Source organism: Pollicipes pollicipes, unplaced genomic scaffold (assembly GCF_011947565.3).
Source record: "Pollicipes pollicipes isolate AB1234 unplaced genomic scaffold, Ppol_2.1 Scaffold_4219;HRSCAF=4965_pilon_pilon_pilon, whole genome shotgun sequence".
Taxonomy (NCBI): domain Eukaryota; kingdom Metazoa; phylum Arthropoda; class Thecostraca; order Pollicipedomorpha; family Pollicipedidae; genus Pollicipes; species Pollicipes pollicipes.
This window is the reverse complement of record NW_023596448.1, coordinates 4,513,427-4,531,965: the sequence shown is the minus strand read 5'-3', so window position 1 is coordinate 4,531,965 and position 18,539 is coordinate 4,513,427. Positions and strand designations below refer to the sequence as shown.

At 57.5% G+C, this 18,539-nt stretch overlaps 1 protein-coding gene across 1 annotated transcript; it reads right to left on the bottom strand.

Moving 5' to 3' along the window:
* Positions 1 to 2,729: 2,729 nt before the first annotated feature.
* On the bottom strand, positions 2,730 to 16,018 carry LOC119095695 (DNA excision repair protein ERCC-6; the record flags this gene model as incomplete). The annotated part of the gene is made up of 9 exons (XM_037218551.1): positions 15,835 to 16,018; positions 13,305 to 13,421; positions 10,768 to 10,863; positions 9,636 to 9,854; positions 8,994 to 9,168; positions 8,093 to 8,201; positions 5,883 to 5,981; positions 4,560 to 4,692; positions 2,730 to 3,332 (listed from the first exon to the last, which is right to left on the bottom strand). Coding segments are annotated over exons 1-9 (1,728 nt in total), but the record flags the coding sequence as incomplete, so codon positions are not given.
* Positions 16,019 to 18,539: the final 2,521 nt, after the last annotated feature.

Sequence of the window (18,539 nt, the reverse complement as noted above, 5' to 3'; positions counted from 1 at the left end):
GCTGGCCCGGCCGTTCGTCTCCGTTTGGAACGCGACGAAGTTGCGAATGTCGGCGAGCAGGTCGGCATGTTGGCCCGCCACGTCCGCCGCCGACGCGCCGCTGTCGCCTTGTGCGCGGCGTCGGATGCGCGCCAGCAGCTCGGCCGAGCCGAGCGGCGTCTGGTCGGCGGCGCGCGCCGTCCCGCCGGCGCCCAGCGCCGCCGGCCCAGTGAACAGGGCGGCCGGCGGCGGCGGCGGCGGCGGCGGCCGCGTCGGGCCGCGGCGCGCGCCGGCCGGGTCAGGCGCGAACAGCGTCGGCAGTGACGGGGCCGCCTTCTTGACCGGCGGCGGGGTGGCTGGCTTGGCAGTCACCACCAGCGGGTTCTTTTTCTGGCCGAACCGCGGCCTGCCGACAGAAGCCACACGCAGAGTGAGACGCAATCGGCTAATGAAATGCGGCCGATGGACGCAGCTCACGTGCATCGGACGCATCTGCAAATGCTTTCTCGCGGCGCTGAGAACCCAAAGAAAAAAGGCTGCGGTAGCAGGGAGGTTGGACAACAGCTCTGTAATAACGGCGACACCGTGCGTGAAGCCCGTGCGGCAGACGGGCACGGCGCGGTAAAGCAGACGTGACGCAAGGATGTGTTTTGACCGTTGCGGCAAGCGTGCAGTGTGAATGATGCAAATTTGAGGCAAATCAGGACGGTTACAACATGGCCGCCGTACACAGCACAGGACACGATACTTCATACGCCGACGGCGGCGCAGCCAGAAGAATAAGCGGGCGGGAAGTGAAACCTTCCTCCTCTCCTCCTGCTCACCACCGCTGCCACCACGCATCCCCCTCCCTCCCTCTCTCCCCCCCCCCGTCTGACCTGGCGCCGGGCCTGCCGGCCCTGCCGCTCTGGCCGGTCCACGTGGGCACGCCGGGCTCGGCAGCAGCCCGCACCTCTCGCCGGCTCGCCCGCAGCGCCGCCACCGCCTCCCGCGCCACCTGCCGCCACCAGTGCCCGTTCAGTGTCGCCGGCCGGCTGGCCGACCAAGCGACGGCGACCCCGGCCCCGGGGTGTCAGCGCGCTCTGAGCGAGCCTGCCGTCGGCCCTCCTGCGCCCCTGATCTGCTGACGGCCGTCAGACCCGCCCTCGGGCGGGCCTTCTGCTCTCCTTGAGCCACGCACGCAATGCCCTATACGAACATTCCGGCACAGTACCGCTGAAAAGGACGACTTAACAATACCAATGCCAAGCGTCCGCAAAAAGCCGATGATAACGCAAGCAACATAATACGATGGGTGTGGCGCTTTTACGAAACACGGCAAGACAAAAATATACCCCATGACCCTCACAACACGTAACGTCCGAATGATAACGGCGTCTGCTTATGCTTTGGTGGCGCGTGGCACGCTGGGAGGCGGCCTCGCAAGCGGCAGTCAAACGAGAGCCGGGTGAGCCCAGCTCGGCCCACTGACTCGGCTGGCCTCGGCCTCCAGGATGGCGCCGTCGGGCGTGCCGTGGCCCTCTATGACGTCCTGCCGCAGCGCCGAGTGCACGCCCGACTTCTTCAACAGCTTGGTCAGCACGTAGTCATCCTGGAGGCGGTTCAGCGCGGTCGTGAGCCATCCAGCCGCCAGAGATCACCGGCCGCAGGTGAGCCGAGTCCGGACCGCACGCCGCGGAAGCCGACCCCCGGGCTGCCGCGCCACTCCGGTGTCACAGCGGCCTCTCTCGACTATGACATCACTAGCGTCGTAGATCACGATCGGGGATATTCCCTCAATAGCTGACGTCACAAACTACTGAAAAACACATGGTGGAGATGACGCCATGCCGGCTCCTGCCGGAAACAGCATCATTAGCTGCACCCAGACAGATCTTCTCGGCCAAACAGGCCGCGCAGTTCCGCCACCGGGCATTGGCAGACCTGAGCTGAACAAAGGTCAAAGTGAGCTGATTGAAAAAGCCACATTGCTTGACTTTTACGTTTCGGCTCTCAAAAAGCACAGTTGGCACGGGGCATAAACACCCTCACATCAAACGTTTTGATGGCATTCCACTAAGAGAATTATGACGTCACATGAGACCAGAATAAGCGCTCAGTTGAGCAGTTTTTTTTTGCCTACGCACGTTGCATCTCGGTTAGCCCCAAGCCGTTGGCTTTTAGATACCACGCAGCGGGCCAACGGGCCAAGCACGCCAGTGTCGTCGCTGCGTCACATGGCAGCGCCTCGTGGCAACGAGTCTCCGCTACACTCCACTGCAGTCGGTCAGCCACATGGCCGCTAACAGCTGTGGCAACCCCTGGGTCAAACAATGCGCCGCCGTTGTAATAACACCGCGTGGCTCCATTGTTAGCCGCAGAACATTGCCCGCTATGGTGTCACGATAACCAAAGGAAGATATCCGGGGTACGGGATTACTGCTCGAGTCGCAGCCGATGTCATAGCACAGCACGGGACATGAGCACGCCTGAGCCGTGACGCTTGTCGGCGGTGGCTCCGCTCGTCCGAGGCTCTGAGCGCCGGAGGCTGCGCCCGTCCTCACCTGCGAGCGGTCGGCGTCGGCCGTCTGTGGCGGCCGGTACATCTCCGAGTCGACCAGACCCTCGACCGGATCCAGCTCGCTCGGCCGCCGCCTCCGCCGCCGACGACGACGCGTCCCTCTGCTACCGTCGTCCTGACTCGGACCGGCCGGTACCGGGGGCGGGCCGGCCGGTACCGGGGGCGGGCCGGCCGGTACCGGGGACGGACTGGCCGGTACCGAGGGCGGGCCAGCTGGTACCGGAGACGGACTGGCCGGTACCGAGGACGGGCCGGCCGGTACCGGGGGCGGACCGGCCTGCCCGCCGACGCCTCGGCCGTCAGGTGCCCCGCGCGCCTCAGACACCAGCGCCGTGACATTCCGGCCGCACTGCGCCGGAACTGTGCCGCACTGGCCATCCGTCTCCTGGTTCTGGCCGTCCGTCTCCTGGTGCTGACCGTCCGTCTCCTGATGCTGACCGTTCGTCTCCTCGTGCTGACCGTCAGCCTCCTGGTGCTGACCGTCCGTCTCCTGGTGCTGATCGTCCGTCTCCTGCTGCTGATCGTCCGTCTCCTCGTGCTGGCCGTCCGTCTCCCGGTGCTGGCCGTCCGCCTCCTGGTGCTGGCCGTCCGTCTCCTGGTGCTGGCCGTTCGGCGCCGCCGGCCCCGTCTGGCTGCCTGACGCCGCCGCTCCGAACAGCCGTCGGCTGAGGTGGCGCGCCTTCTCCAGCAGGCGCCGCTTGCGCCTGAGCGCCCGCCGCTGCTGCTGGGCCTGCTGCTCGCGGCGGGCCTGCCGCTGCCGCTCTCGGCGCCGGCGGAGCGCGGCCGCGCTCACCTGCAGACGCCCGACGGCGACACCGTTAGCCGCAGGGTCGGCCCTCACTCTCCGCTGAGGCTTCTCCACACCGGTGCGGCCAGAACAGCACACCACCGATGGCCAGCACACGCGGTTCAACCGCGCTCACAATCAGGCACGGGCGACTTCCTTCCACTCATACTTAAAGGGAGTGGTCCACATTTACATAAGGTTTTGAACTGAAATAGCCATCTTAAACACCTTTTCATGCTGTTTGCAACCCTGCCCTTCCTAAGACCTCAGTCCCTCTAGTTTCTGAACTACACGCCAGTGAAAACTGGAAAAAGTATACTGGGGAGAGTATTTCAAAGTCACCTTGGCATTCATGTTAGAACAACGTCACTTAAATCCTGCCATTCCACACGCCGCGCGGCAATCAAGGCCAAGAAAAATATGATTGTTAAGGGGTTCATATCTGGCGTTCGTGAGCGTGCTTTCCAGATATATCGGCCGTCAGTTGGCTTTCAATCAATGCTGGGCAAGGCACGATCACGTAACCAAACTATGACACCTTGAGGAGCATATTTCCCAAACAGATAAGTGTGCTGTCTAGCGCAGTATTTCCCCACCTAAAAAGTATACCAATAGCTATAAGTGAGCTTACTTCATCACATCTGATGCTTGCTTCCATACCTTCAAGTGTCAAACACTTCCTTTAACACGTAGCAATTGCATTTCTCCTAAATAGTTGTTATCAGCCACAGAAGAACACCACGATACCCTGTTCAGCTAGCGATAAGGACTAAGCTGAGTGGTCGGAACGATCACTGAGCGGCAGTGGCCACAGCGCCAGCTCTTAAGCCATAGCGACGACCTCGTCACCTGGCGTCGATGGGTAACCACTACTACTGAGATGAACACGCCATATCACAATGCGAAGGTCGAAGGCCAAACTGCGATGATTGGCTGGTGGGAATCTTGAGGAAGACAGCCGTTACAGGCGTTCTGTTTGCAACACACTTGACATCGGAGATCAAATAAAACAAGCGGTTCACGCCGACACAGCACTGAATGAGTACATGTCTGTTATTCCAGACCTTTTACTCCAGACCCTCGGTGCCATCCCGGGCTCATGCTCCGGCCACCCTGTCCGGCCCGGGCCCTACCTGGCTGTCTTCGAACAGCTCCGCCGTCTCGGCACGGCTCGCGCCCTCGGCGCCGTCCCAAGTCACATCCCCCCAGCCACCCTGCCCGGCCCGGACATACCTGGCTACCTCCGAACATCTCCGCCGTCTCGGTGCGGCTCGCGCCCTCGGCGCCGTTCCGGGCCTCGTCCGCCCCATCGCACGGGTCTTCAGTCAGCGTGAACAAGTCATGCAGGTCGTTGGACTTGAAAAACCTGGCGAGGACAGCACACGCTGAGCGAGGACAGCACACGGCACAGCAGGCATCAGCGCCGAGCCCGGACGCCCCCGCCAAAACACCGCTGTGTCTGGCTAAGTAAAGCTAAATGAAGTTTGCAATGCAACGGGCGTCGTCAACATGTACTAAGTACAATGGGGCAATCCCATACCCCTCAAAATTTCGAAGACTGAAACGCGTTCAAACTTCATTTAGCTTCATTTAGTCTTCCGTTCCACCTATGTTAGACTCCATCGGATGGGGCTATTCCGATATATCGAACAGGCGGGCGAAAAGACATAACATCAACTTCCCACGATTACGTGCCGACGGAATTTAATTGGCCCAAGCCAGCCTCTGAAGTGGTCCGAATGAGACCCCACGGGTACCTCTGACACTCGTCTAAGCGTGGTACGTAAAGGGGTCAGTGGGGCTTCAGTATCCATCAAATGCGGGGCTCATATCTCAATCCATCAAATGAGTGGCTCATATCTCAATCCGTCACATGGGGGGCTCATATCTCAATCCATCAAATGCGGGGCTCATATATTAATCCATCAAATGCGGGGCTCATATCTTAATCGGCGGTCAGCTGTCCGTCTGTCCCGAGAGTTCAGATGGTTAGAGCGCCTGGTTTCAGATTTTCCCAGCCGTAGCGGGTGACTTCGAGTCGCTTTAGGCGCCCGTTGTTTGCCCCTGATTGGGATGGCCGCGATCGACGGCAGCCGTCGCGCTAAAGGTCAAGTGACGTCAGAGGGCAAGACGAACCGTGCCGCGCATTGTTACACGTTAAGCTTTTCTTCTTCCTTTCCCCAGAATATTATGCCGTTAGCCCGGAACCTCACGATCAAGTGGTGGTGTCAGGTCTCAAACAACATACACAGCTTAGCCCGTGCGCTGATCGTGGCAATCCAGCCAGTCAAAAGGCTCGGACTAATCTGCAAAAAATGAAACTAATGGGCCAAAAGGTTGCATGAGGGGCGTGATAACGAGCCCAAAACATTACACGTTGTCACAAAGACAAAGGGTTCTCACATACCTCCCATTCGCAAGAGGCTCAAAACAGTCCTTAAACGGTAAGCTCAAAAGCATGTACCATGAAGTGCAAAATGTAATTAGAATCACCGACGTGGCGACTAGTGCTGGAGGCCGCATCGCCTATTAAGAACATTGGGAAACGCCGCTCACCTCTGTTGCTTGGGGTCCTTCAGCACACGGTTAGTGAGAAACTGCTTGAATATCTGCCGATGGTAAATCTTCTCCTCAATTGTGCCCGCCGTCAGCAATCTGAAACAGGAAAACAGCATTACATCCCGCGCGTCCAGTTATCCTAAGCAAAATCATCTTCCATGCATAATAACTACAGACCGCAAACAACCGCGCACCATAAGCCATTCCTCCAGATCTTGCCGCACACTAGCGAGAACGGCAAAATAGTCACCAGGTTGAAAAAACAAAACATAGTCCACCGTATCAAAAGTGGACCACGACTCACACTGTCCGCGTTCACGCCCACCAGACGTACTCCGGTAACGAACCGACGTTTCGCCTCAACACTAAATCGCACATACTTGTGTCCCAACCCTGCGTCTCTGCGTTATTTTGTCAGGACACCTTCTTTTTGAATACACGTGCCGGGTAAATACGACACGCATCTTTATTCCGTCAACCTGGTGGCGCGTCTAAGTCACTCACACCCAGCAGTTGTTTGGTTCACGTCTGTCACGTGACGAACCACGCTAGATGCCTCATCTCCACCGAAACTCGGAACCCTGGTCAGATGGTTTTGCGACAGGCACCGAACGAGGCGACGTATATCATCATTAGAATCAAACTGTGGTGGTACCAATGGCCCAGGATCAAGATAAGATCAAGATCAGGTCACCCCATCCGGTAAGATGTTTCTGCTCTTCCCGATTACACCACATTGTAAGTCAATGACTGGAAAATGTGTCCGCCATACCCTCTTAAAATCAAAAATGTGCGCAACAGGGTATGTTGTTCCACACGCGTTAGATCATCTAACATGACCTTTGGTCATGACCTTATGACCTCGAATAGCGTGATTGACCCTGGTTAACAATCAAGGACATACAAATAAAAAACTATTCAAAAACAGGCAAAAACACTACGAGTGATTGTAGAGGTGAAGAGGGACGCCTAGGCCTTCACTAATGACGCCATAACCCATGGCCAGACCCGACATCGGCGTTCGTCCCTCTATACTGTGCCACAGTCATGACCTGTCAGGTGCGGACAGTGGATAGGCCGACTTGGCACGGCTCAGAAGATGTTCCCGAAACTCGAAAGGGGTTATCTTTAAACCCCAGGTGGTCGGTCATCAAACAGTTTGATAAGCCTGCCTGAGGCCGATACAAATACTTGTTCACTCCATGCGCTGTGTGACTAAGATCCGATGCGAATCAGCCTGCTCAGTGATAAACAATACAGAGCGTGAATTACACTACAGAAGACAAATGCCGCAGGCTTCCAATCTGTCACTCTACCAATCTATATCATTCAAAGGAAAGAGCCAGTGCGTCGGCACTAAGCATCAGGAGAAGTGCCGCGGTAGCCATGCTCCCGCAGCACAGACTTCTGGATGCGGTGACGACGAATCGGTCCCAGTTTGTGGTGTGTCTGATCAGGGGGCGCCACGTCCATCAGCGGAGATTCGACTCCCCCCCCCCCCCCCCCTGCCTCTGAACTCCGCCTGACATCGGCCGCGGCACGGCGTCCAGCAGGCACACAGCACACCGAACAGGGCGCGCACAGAACTCGCCCGGTAGGGCGCAAGCTATCACCACTCGCTACACTTACACTAGCAGGGCTGCTTTGCTTTTCTCCAGCGTATCAGGCTGCGGGCAGTGGTGAGCATCGATCCCCAGAAGCGTGCCGCCCGCCGGCTGCCACCCGCCCAGCCCACCTGTAGATGGTGACGTCCCACCCGCCCAGCCCACCTGTAGATGTTGACGTGCCGCTGCCGGCTGCCACCCGCCCAGCCCACCTGTAGATGGTGACGTCCCACCCGCCCTGCCCACCTGTAGATGGTGCCGTGCCGCTGCTGGCTGCCACCCGCCCTGCCCACCTGTAGATGGTGACGTCCCACCCGCCCAGCCCACCTGTAGATGGTGCCGTGCCGCTGTTAGCTGCCACCCGCCCTGCCCACCTGTAGATGGTGACGTGCCGCTGCTGGCTGCCACCCGTCCTGCCCACCTGTAGATGGTGACGTGCCGCTGCTGGCTGCCACCCGCCCCGCCCACCTGTAGATGGTGACGTACCGCTGCCGGCTGCCACCCGCCCAGCCCACCTGTAGATGGTGCCGTGCCGCTGCTGGCTGCCACCCGCCCAGCCCACCTGTAGATGGTGACGTGCCGCCTGCCACCCGCCCAGCCCACCTGTAGATGGTGACGTGCCGCTGCTGGCCGATCCTCCAGGCCCGCTCCCGCGCCTGCTGGTCCGTCGACGGGTTCCAGTCGGGGTCAAAGATCACCACTCGGTTAGCACCTGGCAGCAGGGGATGCCACGTCACCCGCCCGGCTGCGGCACGAGAGCGGCCGCACCAGAGACCGCCGCGGCCCGCCGGCCGGCCCGCTCTTGCGCTGGGTAGGTTGGGTTTGTTTCGGCTGGTTTTGTTCGATGGATGTCATCAGGCTGTATTGATCACGACTACGTCACGTCAGATTAAGCATCGGTCACTGCGACTTCGTGAAGACACGTCCCTATAACTCGATAACACTTATTGTCACTCGATAACGTGAGGTATGTAACGTTAGGATAGGTGTATCTTTATCAACAGTTACGATTTCACAGATGACACTCTAATCGTGGCAGCCTGATACAAGCCTGTTTTTGTCACGTGTCATCCCGCTCGCGGCTAAGGACTGGGAATTCAGGTTTTAGCATCTTGATTTCGGACCCAAATTCGGACCCATGCACCGTCAAAATATCCACTCGGCTCAGTACGGCTGTAATGTGACAAGGGAGGGCCCGACTCGGCTCAGCACGGCTGCAATGTGACAAGGGAGGGCCCGACTCGGCCCAGTGCGGCTGTAATATAAGGGATGACCCCGACTCGGCTCAGTACGGCTGTAATGTGACAAAGGAGGGACCCGACTCGGCCCAGTACGACTGTAATGTGACAAGGGAGGGCTCCGACTCGGCCCAGTACGGCTGTAATGTGACGAGGGAGGGCTCTGACCCGAGACGCCAGAACCCGGACTCGCACGGGCGCCGGCGCCTCTCCGGCGTCCGGTATGGTGTGTGGCGAGCAGCAGCCAGCGTGAGCGACGGTCGTACCGGTCAGGTTGACGCCCAGGCCGCCGACGCGGGTGGTGAGCAGGAAGACGAACAGGTCGGGCTCGCTGTTGAAGCGGCCAATCAGCTTCTGGCGCGAGCCCACCGTCGTCGTGCCGTCCATCTTCAGGAATGGGTAGTCACACGACACCAGGAACGCCTCCAGAATACACAGCATCTGGCGGCGCGCCGTCATCACGCTGGGAGCGGGCTGCGAGGAGGCGGCGCAGCGGCCGACCGGCGCGGCAACCGACCGATGCAGCGACCGACCGGCGCGGCGACCGACCGGTGCAGCGACCGACCGGTGCAGCGACCGACCGGCGCAGCGACCGACCGGCGCGGTTGCCGACCGGTGCAGCGACTGACCGGCGCAGCGACCGATCGACGCAGCTGGGCCACACCGCTCGCCTTCTTGGCCACACCGCAGCTGCTCGGTCCGTCCTTACCCCAAAAACGCTTCCTTTTTGCCGTTGCAAACACGTAAAACGTAACCGTAACCCCACACACCTCGACCGCGTCTAGACCGCCCTGTCGGCCCACTTACGGGAGTGAGGGAAGGCGGGAGAGAGAGAGGGAGGGAGGGAGAGACAGAGGGAGGGGGAAAGAAGGGACGGACGGACGAAAGGAGAGGGGCGTTCCACTGACCTGTCTGCTCTGCGTGAAGAGCAGCACCTTGTGTTGCTGCCGGCGCCACATCTGCAGCAGGGCCGACAGCACCACCATCTTGCCGGAGCGGCGCCAGAAGCCGTACCGACCGGCCTCTGGCTCCGACCCCTGTTCCAGCTCCTGCTCCGGGTCAGGCGCACCCGACAGCAGGTCCGGGTGGTTGCAGATCTTCCGCATGGCGATCAGGCCGACGAACACCTGGCGGCGGCCGGTAGGTTAGCCGCCACCGGACTGACGCGGCGCGCGGGCCGGACCGCAACACACAGCCGCCACCGGACTGACGCGGCGCGCGGGCCGGGCCGCAGCACACAGCCGCCACCGGACTGACGCGGCGCGCGGGTCGGACCGCAACACACAGCCGCCACCGGACTGACGCGGTGCGCGGGCCGGACCGCAGCACACAGCCGCCACCGGACTGACGCGGTGCGCAGGCCGGACCGCAACACATCCGCCAGCTCGCCCCTCGCAAACGCTGGACATGTGCAATGAATTGCACAGCATGTAGTTCGTGAAGTCCGTGTGCCTGGTTTCGTTGTCTTTTCGTCCAGTAGTTCCCGTACATCGCTCTGATCAACACATAAAACGGGGGCCAGAGAACAATATGACCACACACTGGTCAGTTTCGGACGGTGTTACAGCTGGCCGGCAGAGACCGTGACTGAGCGTAGGAGGGTGTGGCCCTTACCCCGCACCTGGCTGGACGGTCTCGTCTGTCAGGCCGGTCGACTCAACTCACATAAACAGTGAACTGTAGCATATCTGCGGATACCGCTCCGACTCGACCCGCGGCCAACGACGGCCCAGCGGTCACGCCGGCCCGCGGCACACACAGGCCGCCGCTCTAACGGTGGTGTCAGCGGCCGCCAGTGACGACCCAGCGGTCACGCCGGCCCGCGGCACACACAGGCCGCCGCTTTGACGGCGGTGTCAGCGATCGCCAGTGACGACCCAGCGGTCACGCCGGCCCGCGGCACACACAGGCCGCCGCTCTGACGGCGGCGTCAGCGATCGCCCTGCTGACCCGCGCCGACTGGGCGGCGGGCGGCGAGCGACCGGCGCGCGCCGTCGGCCGTTCCAGACGCCGACCCCGGGTGGGCGCATCATAACAAACCTTCAGCCTGCCCTGGAGGATGCGCCGCAGGCTGTCCGACTGCAGGTACTCCTGGTACATGGTCCGTTGGGCGTCGGTCAGACGACAAAACAGCACCTGGAGAACGCGCCGACAACTGAGCTGGGGTGCGTGGTCAGCGTACACAAGCGCCCTGTAACGCGCGCGAGCACGCGCGCTCCACGCTAACGCTTATGCACATACATACATATGCACGTGAACATGTGAATAAGGCTGTGCACCACCCGTCATTCCAAGCCACCCGGGGTCGTGCAATCTTAAACTCACACAGAAGGTGAACAAGCAATGCGATCAATCTGAAATCTGGAATGTCCCAGGCTGCGTACATACACAAGCATGCATAAATGCACATGTGTTTGCAAACAACGCAACAAAACAGCTTATCCCTCCAATGCGAGGGCCCCCGGTCACGCCGCATCCACCCGTGCATAGGCGTGGTGGGTAAAAGACCAAGATGAGAAAGCACTTGTACTTTGTCAACCGCAAGTACAAGAGTAGGCCGCCGGTGTCGGTTTATTCTGAGTCCATTTTATACTGTTCGCTGGCTAATGCACAAAAAGTGCATGAGAAACCCGCTGTCTGTTTTTGACTTCATATGTGGTTTAGGAAAAAACAGATTGGTGAGTCGGATTTCACCCCGCTGCACTGACTTCGCTTTACCAGAAAAGCTACTGATCGACCTTAAAGGCGTTGAACGTAATACACGAGCTATTAGCCGTTTTCATGGATAATTACGGTGGGGTACTTTTCAGAACTTTTAACAATCTTTTAAGCTTTTACTTCCCAACGATCCAGCTCTTATGAACGATTTTCGGCAACAAATGCTTTGCAAGGATTCAAAAACCTGTTTGAAAAGACGTATGTGTGCCAGATCTATTCCTATAAAGTGTTATACCGATTCGATGGTATACCTGACGCAGACACGACAAAACAAACCCCAGTAGCCTAGCCGCGTCCCTGTCCATACGTATATCGTACTTACAGAGCGTACATACATAAACATTGTCCACGGTGATTGATTTCTGAATTAAATGACCTGGTCGTGCGCCCCGCTTCACGCAACACCGACAGAAACAATAATGGCACGGCTAGCGTCCCAAGCTCGAGACTGATCTACACAGTTGACGGGACTCGGCATTATCCTGGAGACAGGGAGAATTAAGCGCGTGAACTGAAGAGGCTAATGTCTACACATTTTGCATGGTGGGTTCGACAAATCTGTTTTAACCACTGAACTCGGATGCAACTGCAAAAGCCACCAACCACTTCTCACGCTGTGCAATATATGCCAGCTTCTTTAAAAAGTCAAAAACTGTTGAAAACTTTTGAGCACATCATCAAACGCAAATACGGTTATTCTTTCTTTTTTACTCGAATGAACAGCCAATTATAGCTCCATAAAGGTCAAAATAACGAGGACTGTAATATTGCTGAATTTGTAGCTTGCCTTCGGTCGTGCACAGTGCACTGCAACACCGTGATAATGGAACTACCGCCGCTAAATGCTTGGCTGCCAAAAATCAACGCTATGACAAACGAGAAACTGCTGGCAAAACCAAGACACACCGTGAACCAGAAACGTGCACCACTTCTGCCTCCCCTTGAGTCCCAGACGACTTCTGGAGGGCCCAATCCTGCCTTAAGTTAGTCAGGACATCGCTGGGCTCTTCAGTTATCAGGCTTATCACTAGTTTTTATTTCGTAGCCCAGTCTCAACCCTGGACCAACGAGCGACGGACCCCGGCCTGGTCAGCTGAATGAAGAGCAGCTTCCACCCAGCCGTGCATCATAAACTATCCAGCGCTACTACCGTCTATAACAAAAACATCTTAATGGGGATAGCAATATCTTGCAGGCGGCGCGCGTGTGCAATACGACAGGGTCGATGCGCTGGTGTCGGCCGCTGTGGTGACCGCACGCCGCTGGTGTCGGGCGCTGTGGTGACCGCGCGCCACTGGTGTCGGCCGCTGTGGTGACCGCACGCCGCTGGTGTCGGTAGCTGTGGTGTCGGCCACTGTGGTGACCATACGCCGCTGGTGTCGGCCGCTGTGGTGACCGCATGCCGCTGGTGTCGGACGCTGTGGTGACCGCGCGCCACTGGTGTCGGCCGCTGTGGTGACCGCACGCCGCTGGTGTCGGTAGCCGTGGTGACCGCACGCCGCTGGTGTCGGTAGCTGTGGTGTCGGCCACTGTGGTGACCATACGCCGCTGGTGTCAGCCGCTGTGGTGACCGCATGCCGCTGGTGTCGGACGCTGTGATGATCGCACGCCGCTGGTGTCCGCCGCTGTGGTGACCTCACGCCGCTGGTGTCCGCCGCTGTGGTGACCTCACGCCGCTGGTGTCGGCCGCTGTGGTGACCGCACGCCGCTGGTATCCGCCACTGTGGTGACCTCACGCCGCTGGTGTCGGCCACTGTGGTGACCACACACCGCCGGTGTCCGCCGCTGTGGTGACCGCACGCCGCTGGTGTCGGGCGCCACCCGCCGACCCCGCCGCCGCGTGGGCACTGCCTCCTCACCTGTTCGTTTTTAGTTGGCAGCTGCAGTGTCTGCTGGACATCTGCCTTCAGCCGCCGCAGTAGGTAGGGAGCGATCGTGTCCCGCAACACTTGGGCGCACCGGAACGCCGTCACCACCTGGCGACACTCACACACACTTCAGACACTCACACACACTTCAGACACTCACACACACTTCAGACACTCACACACACTTCAGACACTCACACACACTTCAGACACTCACACACTTCAGACACTCACACACACTTCAGACACTGACACTCAGACACCTGACACCTGGCGACACACACACACACACACTTCAGACACTCACACACACTTCAGACACTGACACTCAGACACCTGACACCTGGCGACACACACACACACACACTTCAGACACTCGCGACACACACCTGACACCTGGCGACACTCACACACACTTCAGACACTCCCGACACACACCTGACACCTGGCGACACACACACACACACACACACACTTCAGACACTCGCGACACACACCTGACACCTGGCGACACTCACACACACTTCAGACACTCCCGACACACACCTGACACCTGGCGACACACACACACTTCAGACACTCACACTCAGACACCTGGCGACACTCACACACACTTCAGACACTCACACTCAGACACCTGGCGACACTCACATACACTTCAGACACTCACACTCAGCCACCTGGCGACACACACACACACTTCAGACACTCACACTCAGCCACCTGGCGACACTCACACACACTTCAGACACTCACACTCAGACACCTGGCGACACACACACACACTTCAGACACTCACACTCAGACACCTGGCGACACACACACACACTTCAGACACTCACGCTCAGACACCTGGCGACACACACACACACTTCAGACACTCACACTCAGACACCTGGCGACACACACACACACTTCAGACACTCACACTCAGACACCTGGCGACACACACACACACACACTTCAGACACTCGCGACACACACCTGACACCTGGTGACACTCACACACACACTTCAGACACTCACACTCAGACACCTGGCGACACACACACACACTTCAGACACTCACACTCAGACACCTGGCGACACACACACACACTTCAGACACTCACACTCAGACACCTGGCGACACACACACACACTTCAGACACTCACACTCATACACCTGGCGACACACACACACGCACACTCCAGACACTCGCGACACACACCTGACACCTGGCGACACTCACACACACTTCAGACACTCACACTCAGACACCTGGCGACACACACACACGCACACTCCAGACACTCGCGACACACACCTGACACCTGGCGACACTCACACACACTTCAGACACTGACACTCAGACACCTGGCGACACACACACACGCACACTTCAGACGCTCGCCAGCGTCCCGAAGCACTTGGAGGCACCAATACACCGTAGCCACCTGTTGGCACACGCATATAAATATACGCATCCACGCGCAGTGCATACACGCACCAAAACATACATACAGGCGCGCACGAACGCGCCCAAGAAGCCCAAGCCCCCCACCGTTGTATCCGAAATAAACACCGAACCTTTTTGAACGCGTTGCTGAAATTCGGGGTAGCGGGATTAGCAGAATATGAACACTTGTGAAAATGGGACATTTCTGGCCTTGAATGTTCATACCCTACGAAGTCTTTTGCACGTTTACCCCGGCGATATTTTGCTCAACGGTGACAAATAATGCTTATTAGTCGCAGAAAACGATCCAAAGAAAACCCATGGATTGCTAGGCCACTCTGCACATGCATGACTATCGCTCTGGTGTCTTTAGCACGATCAGATTATCAAAGATTAAGGCCAAACTTTGATCACTGTGGTCAGATTTGGCTCTTTGAACGTCGCTCGACATAATCGCTCGCAGTACACATCCCGCAGTTTTGGAATATTTCTAACGGTGTTTTCCCCAATGATGTGGCTTGTTTCGTTCTTGACAGAGCCATACGAGCCAATGCAACAATACTCAATCCCCCTAATCTGACATGACTTAACAGAGGTCACATGTGTCGATATCCGCTAGTCAGCACCTGCTGGAGGCAGGTTTTAGCCCTGGCTATACCCTGCTCGGTTTTTAGGACCACGGGGGATGCTCTGCGCCCCCTCCCCTGGTAGCCTGTAAATGCAACATTCCCGTGGGGCGGGGTTACAACGGTTTTTCTGAGTAGCGAATTAATATCCGATTCATTTTCCATGACAACTCAGAGCTCAAAATGATCTGCGCATTAGAAATGACACATAAATCATATGATTTTGTGGTAATGCACTACGAGTCCAAAGTTCGGTAATAAAAAGCCGATACGGTGCATACATAAAATATTGACATAATGTCCAGAGCCGTATGCCATAAATGTATGCTATACCCATGACCCAGTATGCAGCGGTTCACAGCCGCCAGCGAGCAGACAGGAACACCCTCCAAAGCGTCCAGTGTTAAAGCTTACGCGACGGACGCATGAGCCGCGTTCGCTGACTAGCCATCTGACCTGGGTGTCCGAGGCGTTGGTATAGCCGCCCTGAGTGATGGGGACAGCGAACTGAGCCATGAACACGGGCAGCGTGCCCAGCTTCCCGGGGAAGACGAAGTCGAACAGGGACCACAGCTCGCGCAGGTTGTTCTGCAGGGGGGAGCCGCTCAGGATCAGCCGGTGGGGCGTGCGCATCTGAAACACGGCCGCCGGCAGATGTCAGGCCGAGCGCTCAGACACCGACGCATCGCAGCCTGAAGCGCTGACACACAATAGCCTGGAGCGCCGACGCACCGCAGCCTGATGCACTGACACACAACAGCCTGAAACACCGACACGCGACAGCTTAAAATACGACGCACAGCAGCCTGAAACACCGACGCACCGTAGCCTGAAGCACTGACACACACCAGCCTGAAACACCGACACACCGCAGCCTAAAACACCGGCGCACCGCAGCCCGAAGCACCGACACACAACAGCCTGGAACACCGACACACACCAGCCTGACTCACCGACGCACAGCAGCCTGAAACACCGACACACAACAGTCTGAAACACCGACACACGTCAGTCTGAAACACCGACACACAGCAGCCTCAAACAACAATGCAAAACAGCCCGAAGACCGGCACACAGCAGCCTGAGACACCAACACCGACCGTCTTTTGCCCGACGTATCCCGTGCATCAGTCAATTAAACCCAGTGATTCGTGGTGTCGGTCTTTGACATAGCAAAATGTGTCGTGCCAATATGTTACAGTGCCTATATTCTATGAGAATATTTTACGTAGTCCATAGTTCGCGCGCCGATAGTTTGCAGAATCGATATTTTGCGGCCGATATGTTGTCGATCGATACTTAACATACTTGATTGACATGCCTGACATGGTCCTTGAGCAGTCTTTCGGAAAAACGTCCCAAGCGGGGCTGTGCCCGCTCGGCAGCAATGCCCGTCGCCCCGGGTCGTGACGGTTCCACTCCTGGATTAGCACGGTGTCGGTCGCCAGCCTCTGAGGTCGAGAGTGGGGACGCCAGAGCCCGTAACGTGCTGTGGAGCGGACACACAGACGTCGCGCAGCCTGCGACGCCGTCACTGTTGCGCCAGCATCGGTTCCGAGTCATACCGGCATGGTTTCCTTGTTACGCCAGCGCGGGTTCCGTGTTACGCCAGCATGGGTTCCGTGTTACGCCAGCACGGGTTCCGTGTTACGCCAGCATGGGTTTCGTGTTACGCCAGCATGGGTTTCGTGTTCCGCCGCTTGTGACAGTCATGTTCGGACCGCTCACTGCCAGCAAGAGTCCGTGAAGTGTACCGAGCAAGAACACGAGGACGTCCGAGGACTAGAGAACTAGAAGACACTAGAAGAGAGGACACGAGAACACGAGGACTATCGCTCCCAATCCAAGGTCGGCGAATGTGGACTGGAAGCTGCCAGTTTCCATCAACCCTACTGCTAGGCATAGCTCGCCACTACAAAAATATTATCATACACAGGACTACGTGCACGCCACGCAACTGGATATTCCGATTAAAACCAAAACAGAAACGGCGCCCGAACAAACCCCACACCGGACGTCACGCACTCAGCTGTTGATCACTTCTTGCACGGCGACATCAGCTGTTGATCACTTCTTGCACTAGGTCATCAACTCTTGATCACTTCTTGCACGAGGTCATCTCAAACACGTGGCAAAGTATTTCATGTATTGCTTATTGACATGAGCTCCATGTCATCCCCTTCGACATACGTTGAAGATGGGCCGGCCAGAGATGCACAGAGCGAAGCCAGGCGCAGTGACAGTACAGTGACATGGACGGAGAGGGTGATATGACAGGGGTCATGCCAGCTTTGAAGCCGGTATGGCCAGTGCCGGCGGAGACAAGCAGTGAGAGATAGATGCTTCGCCTGCAATATGGCAATGCGAACAGCGTGTTTTAACATTTGATCGATGTGACAGACGCAAACTCTGTCGAAACAAATGGCAAAAAAACCTGCATAACACAGGTAAAAACGGGGCAAGACATGGACTGCCGCACGCCGCCGGACACGAGATCAACATCCTCCGACAGAGGGGATACCCGGCAGTTGTACTGACGACAGTGTCACTTGATGTTTCCGGTCAGTTACACGCCGCAGCTAAAATCCGTCCGTTTTTGGGCATTTTATCAACTGATGTTGGATCTCAGCAACCAGATCGGACGTACGCGTCAAACCAAGTACACATCGTGGACTAATGTACCGATCACGAATCGCTTGACACAGTCCGGCCGATAACGGCACCAGTCACAGAATTACAGGCGAGCAACACACGCACGTACGCACGCGTCTCTCTCCTCTCTCTCTCTCTCTCTTCTCTCTCTCTCTCTCTCTCTCCTACTCTCTTATCCTCTCTCCTCTTCTCTCTCTCTCTCTCTTCTCTCCTCTCTCTCTCTCTCTCTCTTCTCTCTCTTCTCTCTCTCTCTTCTCTCTCTCTCTCTCCTCTCTCTCTCTCTTCTCTCTCTCTCCTCTCTTCCTCTCTCTCTCTCTCTCTCTCTCTCTCTCTCTCTCTCGTCTTTCCTATCTCTCTCTCTCTCCTCTCTCTCTCTCTCTCTTCTCTCTCTCCTTCCTCCTCTCACTCTCTCTTCTCTCTCTCTCCTCTTCTCTCTCCTACCTCTCCTCTCTCCTCTCTCTCTCTTCTCTCATCTCTCTCTCTCTCTCTCTCTCTCTCTTCTCTCTCTC